The sequence below is a fragment of the Coregonus lavaretus genome, assembly GCF_964263955.1.
Source record: "Coregonus lavaretus genome assembly, chromosome: 30".
Classification (NCBI taxonomy): domain Eukaryota; kingdom Metazoa; phylum Chordata; class Actinopteri; order Salmoniformes; family Salmonidae; genus Coregonus; species Coregonus lavaretus.
In genome coordinates this window covers 12984553-12999303 of record NC_140017.1, presented here as the reverse complement: position 1 = coordinate 12999303, position 14751 = coordinate 12984553, and the positions used below count along the sequence as shown (strand labels likewise).

Genomic DNA, 14751 nt, shown 5'->3' with positions numbered 1-14751 from the left:
TATCCCGTTGAGAAAACCTTTGGGTAGGCCTATATGCTCTCCCCTTATGCTTTTTATTTCAAACTAAGAACATTTGAGCTCTCTCATAAATTGTGCTAAAATAAGAACAATTCAATCTTTTGAACTGGACTATGATCATAATTTAAAAAATAACATTATGTTTGCCAATCAATTGAACAAATCAATTGCATTCAATCTATTAAACAAACATTCAATGAAAAACACCTCCACCTTCTGGTGGACAGACTTTACGCTAGGGAGGAAAGATGTCTGCAAAAAGTCTGACATTCACCATATATCCTGGTGGTTGTGTTATTTAATGTTCTGTTGTAAAACCCCTACTTTACAGTCTGGCACATCAAAACATGTTCAGGAACAACAAGGAAACAGTACACAGTAAATATCATGCATCAACACTGCAGCACGAAACATTGACATGAGAGTTAACTGGCAGTAGCACTTCCTCACAGCACCAGAATCAGTGATGCTTCTTCTTGCCTTTATCCTAAAATGACAAAAGACATACATTTAATAAAAAGGTAAGCCATAAAACCCTAGTGATTATGACCATATCAAGGTGCCAGTATGAACCATTACCTGTACTAATAATAACTTGTTTTGGGTGAAATATGCAGTCATGTCATGGCAGGCCCTGATGTGACTGTAGGGCATACCTAGTAACTCAGAGCATTCATGTCCATTTCCTCTTTTACAATAGCCTAGTTTGCATAAAAGTAAGGCATGGCTGAGGTTATAAAAGGTCTGATGAGTCTTACCCATACCTATCAACAACAGATAGCTATTACAGTAAGGAATAGACTGAAATAGAGATCTGTTTCTAAAATGATGTTTTACTAGCTGATAAAAGTGCATGGAACCTCATGTGATAGTAAAAGTTCTGAGTCTCAAGTGTTGTAAATGGCAACACCAACCACGCCTACATAACTAGGGCATTTAGCCTGAAAACTGCCATAGCTGGTATGACCTGTTTTTTTCTGAAAAGAAAAGTGGTGTTGACAGCCTCTATGACCTTACCCATGTTGATAGTAAGGAACCGTTGAACTAAGGTGTGGTTGTCAACACGACTTGTGGGACCAGGTTCTATAGCAGTCATACATGACATTCTTTAGAACAATACTCGACCATAACAAAAAAACTGGACAAATCAAGGCTAATGTACACTACCTCATCGCTGCTGGACGAAGATGACCCATCATCTTTGTCCTTGTGCTTCTTGTCCTTCTTCTTATGCTCCTTGTCACCATGTTTCTTGTCCTTATGTTCCTTAGACTTGTCTTTGTCCTTCTTATGGTCCTTAGATTTGTCTTTGTCCTTGGATGCACTCTGAAAGTTGGTATACAGTCAGAATACTTTGTATGCATCAGCATTAATTGTGTACAAACTGCCGTTGGTGGCTGAAATACAATTCAAGCGCTCATCTAGCAACTGGGTTAGGTAATGGTAACAGTATGTTTCTTACCTTGTCCCCATCTTTGTCCTTCTTCCCCAATCCAAAGAGGGATTTCTGTTCCTGGCCAGAGGCATCATCCTTCTTCACCTCATCTTTTCCTACAGCTGTGGAAAATGAGACATCTAAATGAGACAGGCCATGTAGGCTTACAGTGATCCAAATAAACTACCTCAACCACTTCATTAAATTATACGTTTTATGATGGATAGCAATAATTAGTAGACTTAGTTGAGAAATTGAAAAAAGCCAATATGTCTTCTTCAACTAAAGGGCAAGCTTTTAAATATTGGCTAGTCGGACCATTACTACTGTTCCTGTTGGCTGATAGCCGTTGTTACTTAGGCAGTGTAAAGCATCGCAGAGAATTTGACAAACCTTAACTTGGCGACACTTCCTAAATTGGGTAGTAAAACAGTCGAAAATTCTGTGATATGCGTTACACTACCTAAATAAACGGATATCAGCCAGATGGAACAATAATGGTCTGACTAGCCGATGTTTAAAAAAAGTTAAGCCTAACCTGTCCAGATTGTTAATCACGCAATTTATGTATCAAGTAATTTTGTGGCACATTTGACTTCTGCCAAAAATATGAAAATAGTCTCAACTAAGGCAGTCTTTGGAATAATTAAATGCAATACTTGACTGGTGTGAAGCGCGCCTGCAATCAGCTCAAATACTAGGAAAATAGTTGGCTTGCGTCTTAGACAAAGGTTTCCAAACTCGGTCCAAACTACACATCTGATTCAAATAATCAAAGCTTGATGATGAGTTGGTTATTTGAGTCAGTTGTGTCTAATACATTAATACATTGTGTCCTCTGTAGCTCAGCTGGTAGAGCACGGCGCATGTAACGCCAGGGTAGTGGGTTCGGTCCCCGGGACCACCCATACACAAAAAATGTATGCACGCATGACTGTAAGTCGCTTTGGATAAAAGCGTCTGCTAAATGGCATATTATTATTAATAAACAGAACAATTGAGATACACTGTAGCTAATTCAGATCACTGACAACATTTTAGATTAGAACGAGTCAAATGCAATTATGTTTCAAGAAATCAAGGCTTACCTCCACACAAATCAAAACTCATGTTGTCTTCAAAGTACACGGCCGTGATGCTGTGACCACCAGAGCAACAATTCTGTCCTTTAAAAACAGAACAGTCGAGCAACCGCACCTACCTGTTGACCTCACGCTGCAACCACGTGACCAAAACACGTTCGTGTTGTTCAGAAGGCATGAAACGGGAGCAAGGGTTTTCAAATGCGGGAGGGCCTATCAGATTTTTTTCAATAAGAATATTAATTTCGTTTTACGTTTCAAAAGGTTTCTTCCCCGTTTGTGAATGATTTGAGAGAGCCCATGATGGGCCAGTGTTAGCCCAAAGGCCGGCAGATGGCGATATTGAGTTGTTTCATCTTACTGCCCAAATGGAATGTATGCAGCCAGCAATAAATCAAATAACATTTTATTGGTCACGTACACATATTTAGGAGATGGTATTGCTCGTGTAGCTAAAAGCTTGTAAACACACAAAAAAACAAAATACTGCAAAGTTGCTTAGGAGATCGAAGCAAAGCTGCCATGTCTGTCGGCGCCATCTTACATATGCATCTTACACACAATTAATACTCCTATAACCCGGTGGACCGGTTCATACATAAAACATTCTGCATTCAGGCTGCAAAGGCGTCGGTTTCCTCCTAATGGCGAGTAGGCGGGGAAAATGTGAATACTTTCTTTATGAAAACCATTTTCCACCACCATGCTAGAGAGGCTAACACTAATCCCGGATGTTGCATACCTGCGTTCAGCCATTCAGGTTGCAGCAGTCTGTTTTTTTCACCCCTGGTCTGATAAACTGTTATTAATGTATCGGATTTCTTGGCATATACTCATTTACAGAACATTATTCACAGTTTTAATAAGAAAGATGAAACATTTAAGAAGTGAAATTATAATTTAAAATGAGATTGAGTAAAATACACTGCTCAAAAAAATTAAGGGAACACTAAAATAACACATCCTAGATCTGAATGAATGAAATAATCTTATTAAATACTTTTTTCTTTACATAGTTGAATGTGCTGACAACAAAATCACACAAAAATTATCAATGGAAATCAAATGTATCAACCCATGGAGGTCTGGATTTGGAGTCACCCTCAAAATTAAAGTGGAAAACCACACTACAGGCTGATCCAACTTTGATGTAATGTCCTTAAAACAAGTCAAAATGAGGCTCAGTAGTGTGTGTGGCCTCCACGTGCCTGTATGACATCCCTACAATGCCTGGGCATGCTCCTGATGAGGTGGTGGATGGTCTCCTGAGGGATCTCCTCCCAGACCTGGACTAAAGCATCCGCCAACTCCTGGACAGTCTGTGGTGCAACGTGGCGTTGGTGGATGGAGCGAGACATGATGTCCCAGATGTGATCAATTGGATTCAGGTCTGGGGAACGGGCGGGCCAGTCCATAGCATCAATGCCTTCCTCTTGCAGGAACTGCTGACACACTCCAGCCACATGAGGTCTAGCATTGTCTTGCATTAGGAGGTACCCAGGGCCAACCGCACCAGCATATGGTCTCACAGGGGGTCTGAGGATCTCATCTCGGTACCTAATGGCAGTCAGGCTACCTCTGGCGAGCACATGGAGGGCTGTGCGGCCCCCCAAAGAAATGCCACCCCACACCATGACTGACCCACCGCCAAACCGGTCATGCTGGAGGATGTTGCAGGCAGCAGAACGTTGTCCACGGCGTCTCCAGACTCTGTCACGTCTGTCACGTGCTCAGTGTGAACATGCTTTCATCTGTGAAGAGCACAGGGCGAGAGTGGCGAATTTGCCATTCTTGGTGTTCTCTGGCAAATGCCAAACGTCCTCCACGGTGTTGGGCTGTAAGCACAACCCCCACCTGTGGACGTCAGGCCCTCATACCACCCTCATGGAGTCTGTTTCTGACCGTTTGAGCAGACACATGCACATTTGTGGCCTGCTGGAGGTCATTTTGCAGGGCTCTGGCAGTGCTCCTCCTGCTCCTCCTTGCACAAAGGCGGAGGTAGCAGTCCTGCTGCTGGGTTGTTGCCCTCCTACGGCCTCCTCCACGTCTCCTGATGTACTGGCCTGTCTCCTGGTAGCGCCTCCATGCTCTGGACACTACGCTGACAGACACAGCAAACCTTCTTGCCACAGCTCGCATTGATGTGCCATCCTGGATGAGCTGCACTACCTGAGCCACTTGTGTGGGTTGTAGACTCCGTCTCATGCTACCACTAGAGTGAAAGCACCGCCAGCATTCAAAAGTGACCAAAACATCAGCCAGGAAGCATAGGAACTGAGAAGTGGTCTGTGGTCACCACCTGCAAAACCAGTCCTTTATTGGGGGTGTCTTGCTAATTGCCTATAATTTCCACCTGTTGTCTATTCCATTTGCACAACAGCATGTGAAATGTATTGTCAATCAGTGTTGCTTCCTAAGTGGACAGTTTGATTTCACAGAAGTGTGATTGACTTGGAGTTACATTGTGTTGTTTAAGTGTTCCCTTTATTTTTTTGAGCAGTGTACATCAATTTTTCACCCCAGATGCAATATGCAATTAATGTAATGATTGTTTTGTTTACAGGTTTAGTAAATTATATGTTCATAAACTTTTGCAATCGGAAAAGTGTAATTAATAGTAAATAAATAATGAATATCAATTAAACAAATTGGATCTGAATGCTCCAACTAATCACCCTATTTCTCTCTCTATGCCTGAGGACACCCTGGCCTGATGATTCCTGGCTGTGCCTGTCCCCAATCCACCTGGTCGTGCTGCCCATCCCGTGCAGTTGACTACCTGGCGTGGCCTGGACTGACTACCATGCCCCTTACCACCACACCCACATACCTTGACTTCCTAAAACATGAAAAGCCATCTGACCTTACAGTGTTTGCACCCTCTATTCATTAAGGGTTTTGGGCTGGATATCAGTAAAACACTTTGTGACAATTGCTGATGTAAAAAGGGCTTTACAAAATACATTTGATTGATTGAAGTGTGCTTTCTTCTATTTCATGATACATAATCAGATAAAATAAATCATTTCAATATGATAACTGTCGTATCGGATGAGTGGTGGCAATTATTGCTGATGAACAAAAGGAGTCTGCTCATACTGAACGTTGATCATAAGGTTTATTCAGATCAGAAGCTTCAGCATGAGTGACAGGTGACATGACACCCGGAGAGCGACGCCTCAGAATGGCTGCTCGTTCTGCCCTCTCCCTCGTTTTCCCCCCTATTTATAACAATGATGCTCCCTCTTCTGGCCAATCACCAGTCTCCCCTGGGGCGTCACCCTAAAACATTCCCTTTTGATACTAACATAAACAACATTCATTGTTCCTCCAAAACAGTCATAATGTTAATACACCACATAACATAGACCATTGGTGCCCAGGACGTCGATCGCAAACTTCTTTCTAGTAGACCGCATAAAAGTTTTCAAAATGTATGCACTAAAAATATATATTTTGGCAATTCACAGCGTTACCATCGAGTCTGCTTAAAAATAATGAGGTCCACAGTTCTGAAGCACCGTATGCCTTGCTTACAGGTTAGCTTCTTGGTCGAATATTACTGCACAGCCAACATATTTTTTAAAAACTGCTTGATTGACATAAAATTGGACCAACCCGCAGCACTATAGTTGCTTCACTTGTTTTCCATACTGTCGCTACCATAGCAACGGTCTAAAGTTAGTACGTTTACATTTCCACGCTTGAGAGAGCTGTAACCGACCTGTAACCGAATATTCTTTGTTGTACCAGCGGTAGTTGTTTTTTTTACAACGTTTTTTTTCTACGAAGTTGCAGTTACGTTTTTAATATGAGTGCTGGACCAAGCACCAAGAAACCGAAAATCTACCACTTTCACAGTTAGTGGGAGGAAGATTATGGATCTACCAACCGTTGCGAGTCAGTATTTTGAGACTTGAGGATCATCAAATCAAAATACCGGTCCACTCTAACAGATGATCACCTGGACACCTGCTTGAGGTTAGCGTCAGTAGCTACAACCCAGACAATGCGAAGCTTGCGGACAGCATGCAGCGCAAATCATCCTATCAATAAAGTGAAATGTTATTTAATATTGGCGGGGGGAGGGGTAGACCGCGTTAGGAAGAGGGTGGAAAAAGTAGATCCTATGTAAATAAAGTCTGGGCACCCCTGACATAGACAATAATCTGGACTGTGCACCATTTTGGAGGGGCCAAAGTATACTGCTCTTGGTGAGGAAATTGTGATGATGATGACTCTGGGTGATATGGTATATGATATTACACACACACACACACACAGTGCATTCGGAAAGTATTCAGACCCCTTCCCTTTTTCCACATTTTGTTACATTACAACCTTATTCTAAAATGGATAAAAAATAAAAATAAAATATAAAATATATATATATATATATATATATATATATATTGTCGTATATGATGAATGGTGGTAATATTGCTGATGAACAAAAAGTCCGTTATGCTGCATCGTGTCAGAAGTTTTTATTCATACCACGAGGTTACAGCATAAATTCACAGACACGCGTTGCCTGGAGAACGCCTCCCAGATTGTTATGGCCGTTCTGTCGTCTCATCGTTTAACTCCTATTTATAAACAATGCAAAGGGAGGGGCTACTCCCTCTTCTGGCCAATCACCAGTCTCCCCTCGGGCGTCACCCTCCAAGCGGCACATTTCAAATAACATCATAAAACATCCCCCCTTTGGCCTGAACAACCAACATTCTATTTCGTCATGAAAAACATTTAACAAAGGCATAATCTTCAGATACGATATTCCCCCCTTTCGAGACGAAATAAACGTCTCGAAAACAAACAGAATAAGATTATGACTATTAACCATTTATCTCATTGAATATTCTTAACCTTAAACCCAAAAACATTCTCCTCTAGAGTGTAAATACCTTTCTATGAAATACCTGTTTATGAAGTGTGAATACATTACTATGACCCATGAAGAAATCTCTATGGAGTATAAATACATTACTATGACATATGAACAACTGTTTATGAAGTATGAACACATTACTATGAATTATGAATAAATCTCTATGGAGTGTGAGAGCGAAAAACTGTCCAGCAGCCATCCATCCATATCAATCAAGACAGTAAAATTCTCTCACCGTCCCTCTGCCCCAGGCAACCACCGTCGGTACTCCAGATAACCTCATAACTCATGTAAATGCATTTGAAACTATGATGTAATTAAATACCCATGTAAACAAAATCCTATCCATAAATATCCACTCTCAGGCTGGTCAACCCATAGGACCTGAAAGGGAATCTCTCCCTGCTTAAACATTCTGTCCCTAACCCCATCGAAATAAACAAAAGCATCTACGATCCTCATTTGCATTCAATAACATCAAACATAATTCTACTAAAATCAATACCTAAGAATATGACACAATTATGTATTACACATCAAATATGTCTATATTTCATTGCAGACACTGGAATGTAGTCCACTACACTTCCTCTTCCTGTAGTGTCCTCTTCCAATGGACTTATTGATGATGGAATCAGCCACACCATCCTTGTTTCCTCTCCTCCAATCATATTGTCTTTGTTTGAGTATTCCAATCTCCACATGCTTCTCCCACATGCTTCTGGAATGACAAGAAAATAAACGACCAAACAGTATCCTTTGCAAAACAACCACTTTCAAATTAAACCTCCATTTCACCTAAGAATTTAAAAAATGATACATAAATGATGCATGAATCACATTATCCATTCCCCCCTTTGATTCATAAATCACACTAAAAATCATACTAATATTGAAAAACCAATTTGAAAAATCATAAAATAATCCAAAATGATATTTATCCATTCAGTAGTCCATCTAGACCCCCTCGTCCGTCTTCGTCCAGATCCGGAACAGTCAACACCGGCATCTGAGTGTTGTCTCCAGGCACCACTTCTCCAACCTATCTCAATCTCATAACTTTCTCAAAAGTCAGTACAAACATCACACAGTGTTATCAAAGCTTAAACTACTAGAATCTGACCCATCACTGCCCCTACTGGCCTAATTAATCTTGCAACCAAATCCTTTCAAATGCTTCCCTTATATTATCTAAACTATCTGGACTCACAGGAATACACTAATATTTATCAATATTATCTTCCCAAATGTTACACCATACCATGAATGAAGTCCCCCCTTCTCCCTTAAACTTATTCTTCAATGATAGGCTTGAAGACTATGACATGTCGCCATGTGTCTGCTAAATGACTGAAATGTAAATGTAATGTCACCCTTTTAACCCTAGATTTAGCTGTGTCCAATGCTATCCCTCTTATAATGGTAAAACCTCATATGGAATCTTCAACGTTGACCTGTAACAACATCCTATCCCCCATAGGGTAAGAATATACTCTATCATAATTTCCCCTTATCCTCTAAAATTCCCATAGTCACATTGTCAGTCAAAAGCTAATCTTTTAACCATCAAAGTCCTGCTCTTCTTACTACCTGATATATAAAAAGTAACCTATTATTTGTCATTACTACCCTTAAGGTCATACTTATCCAAAGTTATCATCTAACATCCCAATCTGATCTTTCCATAAACATACCCCTTACCTCATATGTTTTATTAGAACAAACACAACTTTTAGCCCTCAATATTTCACCTGAATACTTCAGGGTTTGCAATTACCTGATTTTACTTTCCCTCTAACCAATGCTCATAGGGTAATCTTTTCACCCAAGAACACTTAAACCCTACTGGTCTGACAACTACATTATTTTATCGGTCAATGACTGTTGCCGATACCACAGTCATGACAAAGCATAACATTTACCCACACCTGCCAGAGGCCGCGCGACCGTCTAACACGTCTTGGGCTGGCATCCCCAACAGACATCAACCCTCAAGATTCCTCACTGACCCTACAGAATGAGTTAATCTATCTCTAATTTCCACAACAGAGGAACGAGCAGCACTGATCAGATGCCCCCCTCCTCTGTCATCAAAATCAAAAGACCCCATACTGCAGCTTCCATGATGAATCTCTATTCTCCATTTCAGATTAATCTATATTGTTTCTATCTGCTCTATTTTAACCCCATTCGTACCATAACCTCCTGAGTCCCTCTTGCTACCTCTTTAATTTCAGAACAATTGTTGTCAGTATCCTACTCCTATATTTGCTATTGCCATAGTATCATTAATCCCTTCCAAAGTTACCCTTAAAGTAGTTGATTTAGCTGCTGTATCAACCCTAATTACTTCTAGTGCAAAATTTCCCATTATCCTCTGTGTATTATCTACTGTTGGAGTGACTACTGTCCATTCAGTTCTACTCCTCCTGAACTCCCTCAATGACTGTGAAAACTTCCACAGACTTCAAATCTTCCATTATAAGCGTTACTTTATGAATTACATTGCCCTTTAACCAATAATTCCTAACCGAAACAAATTCTAATGCTTGCCCTAAATAAGTACACATATATTCTCCCTAACCTTTCTCTATAATATTACGCAACATAAGTGAACAGTCACTCCTAACCCTATTCCAAACTATACCTCCTTCTACTCCTGGTCCTGATAACAATACTTATTCTCCATATTTATCTCTCCATATGAGAGAAACGTCCCCATCTTAAACCCTAATAAGTATTTTTCCCCCTAACATTGGTGCTGTACTGGTTCCCTTATAATCAAATGCAATATGTTTATGACTTTAATACCTATCAATGTTGAAAGAGTTAAATTGCTTCTCCCTGTTGTTCTAATAGACTGAAGTGTTAATGTCCTTATTTACTCCTAGTTTTCCCCCAGTTTTCCCCTTTTCAGTTCTACCTCTAAACTTTAAACCTTCTGATTATAACAAAAGGTACCCACAATTACCTTGATCTTCCTATTCTAAAGTGTCATTCATTACGGTTCTCTCTCACTACTAACTTTGAAACTTAGCTTACTGTCTCAGAGTCCCTTCACCCCTAGTTCTCCTAACTTATTTTAATCTAATCTTTTCTCTCATAACATTTAAAACCTTTTCCCCTGATCTATTGACAAAATCTCTTACCACCAAATTTTTAGAATATGTGATTGGGAAAGTTCCCCACCTGCTTCTGACTCATTACACACAGACTTGGCAAAACCGACTAAACACCTTTTAGCCTAACCTCAAATCTCTTAGTGTAAGAATGTAACCCAAAATAACAGTCACCCCTATTAAGTTTTTTCCCAGACAGATTGTCTAACAGGCAATCTAATACATTATCATCCTTCCTATGATATTTATCTTTTAAGCAAATGACTCCCCAAAAACCCTACTTCTTAAAATAGTCTCCCAGACAGTCAGTAGTCTATTGTGCCTCTGATTGAATACTTCAATTTACACCATGCATCTCTTCCCAACACTGCCATAACAGCATCTTCTAATATTAGTATGTCTCTTTTACTTCCTCTTTGACTTTTATAGCAGAGCTCAATTGATTCCCTAAGAGTAATTAAACTATTTTACTACTTCCAATCCCTATCCTAACCTAATTAGTTTATTTTACAGAGTGATATGTTTAACCTTTTTAGACTGAACCCCGATAAGTTTTTCCCCTATTCACTATCACTTCTAATGGTCAGTTGTTTCAACTGTTAGCTATTTCCTCTTCTTCTCTAATCGATGCTCTCAGCAATGCACCCCCCTTCATCTCTTCTAGAACAGGTGATCTTCACTTTCTCCTTCATCTTCCTTAAAAATGTTCTCCGTTCTTCCTCCTAACTTGTTGCATGAACAGGTAAAGTACCCAATCTGTCCATAATTATACTAGTCTTCTGAAAGTTGCTGAAAGTGTAGCTGAAATATTCCTCCTTCTTTGTTCTTCTCCCTCTCAAATTCTTTGTCTGTCCAGAAACTGGCGATCGATATGGAACATCTGGTCCCCCCTTGGCTGGTACAATTGCCTTTGATATTGTTCAGTTGAAGCTGTAACAGTGATTGTTGATTTGATTCACTCTGATTCTTCATAACCAACACTTATTTTCTTCTTCTCCACCACCAGTTATAAGTTGTATTTGCTTGAGTTTTCTTCGTCCGGTTCTTCTCATCGTTGACATATCAGTATTCTTCAACCTTAGTTCCAAGTTCTGTCCTCGAAATATCATCTTCCATCATCTTCTTACTAGTGGGCTCTTCTTGACCTCAATGTGTTCTTCTTCAATTCTTGGGATTAAAAATGTTCTCCGCAGGTTTTCTCCTTGTCTCTTCTATATCTTCAGCGTCTCGAGCTGTTCCTCTAGCTCCCTTACCTCTCCCAAAGTCGTCTCTTCCTCCAGGCCTGATACGCCTCGGTCTATATCTCCTATTTCTTCTTTGCCAGTCATTGTAGGATAAAATCCTCTTGAACATACAACACCTTTAATCTCCAAATCTTCATCACTTTCTTCATCAGAACTCGAATCTCTTGTCTCCTTCGTTCAACTTTCATCAGAGATCAAGTCTCCAGTATCCTTCTTTCCTCTCTTGCCACTTCCTTCTGATCAGAGTCATATCCACCCATGACCTCTCTCAATCACTCATCTTCATCCTCCTCATCTCCTTAAGTTCCCAGACATCCCATTTTCTTCAGTCTTCTGAATTCATCTTCATCGTTGTTTCTGCTCGTATTCATCTTCATCTCTGATGCCATAATCACCCTGCTAGATGATCATTGTAAGCTGAGAATAAACATCCCTAAGCTCTACTTTTTAAACCTATCTTATCGCTGACATATTTTATCAATTTTTGTTTGAGAATGAAGGGCAACTTTTGTTTCACTTGCCGGATACCCTAGCAACACTTTAATTAAAGGATTACCCCTATTTCCACCCGTGAAATGACTCTCATAGTCCTGATATCTTTTTCCCCATTGTAACACCCTTCTATATTCCTTTATTGTGAACTATCTTATTCTAGACTGTATAAGTTATATAGGCTTCCCCCCTTAAATTATTAATATAACCCTAACAACCTTCAAAAAAATAAAAAAATAAAATTTTTTTTTTTTTTTCCCTCCTCCCAAAAAAAAAAAAAATTAAATAAAATAAAATATGAATATTAAAAACATTCAATTAAATGCCTTATTCAAAAACCCTTTAATTAAAAATAAAAACCCATTAAAAACTCAATTAAAAATTATGAATAATTTAAAACCAATTTTTTATTCCTATATCACCAATTTATCAATTAGTGTTGAGTATATTACCACAACCCATCAAATGCAAGTAAATGCAAGTTAGTAATCTTCAGACTAAAATACCCATAAACAAAGCCTAACCTTCAATACTACAATACTCCAATTCCCATAACCCCTTGCTCCATTAGCTCTAATTATCATAAATTTACAGAAGAATCCTCAATCCATCCTGGATTCCCAACACATCTGTAATTAAACCCCAGTGATGCACATAGCCTCCAAAATGCAATTTTTAATGAAATAGTATTTGCCAAGCCGATGTAAAATTGTCATAACATCACATATCTGGTTAGGATGATTTTGTGTACTAGCCTGATCCGATCCTCTCCTGCATCATGTGATGTCACGTCATGTGACGTCACCCCTTTTCTCTCTCGTCTCGCCATTCCATGTTCCTCTCATATTTCAAAAAACATAGAAACACACAAGATTTCAGCAGTTTATGCAATTAATCAAGTTATCCACATTCAATGCATTATACTTCGTCAACATATATTTAATTTATAAATTTAATAGGTCCCAAAACAAGTTTCATCTTAACCCACCGCCGTTTATAAACTTATAAGATTCGTGTTAAACTCTCCCTGGGCCTATTTGTTCCGTCGTCTGGGTTCCTCTGTCTCCCCCTGCCGTTTAACCAATGTGTTGTTTTGCAGAATCCCACGCATGCGCAAATATCATTTTAAAATTAAACGCATCCCCATACATTTACTAAATAGATCGCTCCAAACCATTTCATTTAATTTTAATAGTCTTATTTTAATTAATTATACTCCGTCAACATATATTTGATCTATAAATGTACTACATCTCGCAAAATAGTTTAACGTTCACATAACAGCCGTTTAACACCTAAGAGATTTTTTCCCAAAATCTCTCTTATTCTGTGACTATTATCCCTTGCCGCGTCACATGGGACCTAGGACTCTTACCCATAATGCCGTGCTTTGTAGGCTTAGCACATAACCACATGTTGTAGTTTTTAACCCCGTAAAATCACGCATGCGCAAATATCATTTTAACCTCATACTTGAGTCTCAGCATCCCCTCATGGTGCCGTAAAACAAAACGTTCCCTAATCTCGTGCCATAAACTCCAACTCCCACGTTTGGTACTGTAGTGTCGCAAAATTAAACGCATGCGCATAACCATTCAAAAATACTTTTCACCGTGGAAGAAAGATTCTCTCTTCTCTCTCCCCAAACATAATAACAGTCCAGCTGTAATTCCCATTTCCCCCTTATAATCAAACAACATTTACCAGCGCTCACAAAACATATAACCTGACTTACAAACACATAAACAAGTTTAAGAGACTTTCACCCGTCGCAACGGAATCTCTAAGGATATCCGTTAGCATATAGCACACAACACAATTAACCTGTAGCATTAGCCTTTAGCTTAGCCTAAGGTACACCATAGCATGATTCCCACTTTAGCCTTAACCTGAGCAACGATGTACCACGTGGCCTGAAACAATCAAGCCTTAGCTTCAGCCTCTAGCCAACTGTGGCCTACTAGCTATACCAATGAACACCCCGCACCGCGGCCCAATCATTTTCCATGATCATCAATAATCTCCTTCTAACTTTATGCTGCCTTGAAAGATGAATCTCATATCAAGCGGTTATCCCCAAACCAATTTCCCGTCGACCAGAGGCGGAGTATAACATAAATACACCAATTCACTTCATAATTCCCGCTTAAGAAATCAACCTGATTCAGTCTAACTAAGCCCAGGATTTGTAGCCCACTTAATAATAATAATAATAATTATTACAAGTCGCCTCGTTTCGAGGTCTTTTCCAGATTCACGGTGCCCTAAAAATGCATACGTATTCCAACATTATTCTCTACCAACCCATTGTCACCCGTTACCAATGAATTATACACGTTCAATACTTAAATCCTACCGTTTAATGCTCTAAATTCCAATTAACTGTCGTTTCCGATGAACTAAATTTAGCAGACTTCAGTCGACCAGCAACAAACACCACCTGAGGCCAGGTCATATGGAACATCCCCTC

General features: G+C 39.6%; 1 protein-coding gene across 1 annotated transcript; it reads right to left on the bottom strand.

Annotated features, from left to right (window-relative positions):
* Positions 1 to 298: 298 nt before the first annotated feature.
* Positions 299 to 3083, bottom strand: LOC311106274 (uncharacterized protein). The gene is made up of 4 exons (XM_084148561.1): positions 2542 to 3083; positions 1481 to 1575; positions 1186 to 1344; positions 299 to 505 (listed from the first exon to the last, which is right to left on the bottom strand). The coding sequence occupies exons 1-4, from the start codon at positions 2561 to 2563 to the stop codon at positions 479 to 481; spliced, it is 303 nt and encodes a 100-aa protein (XP_084004687.1). The 5' UTR covers positions 2564 to 3083; the 3' UTR covers positions 299 to 478.
* Between the last annotated feature and the right edge of the window lie 11668 nt (positions 3084 to 14751).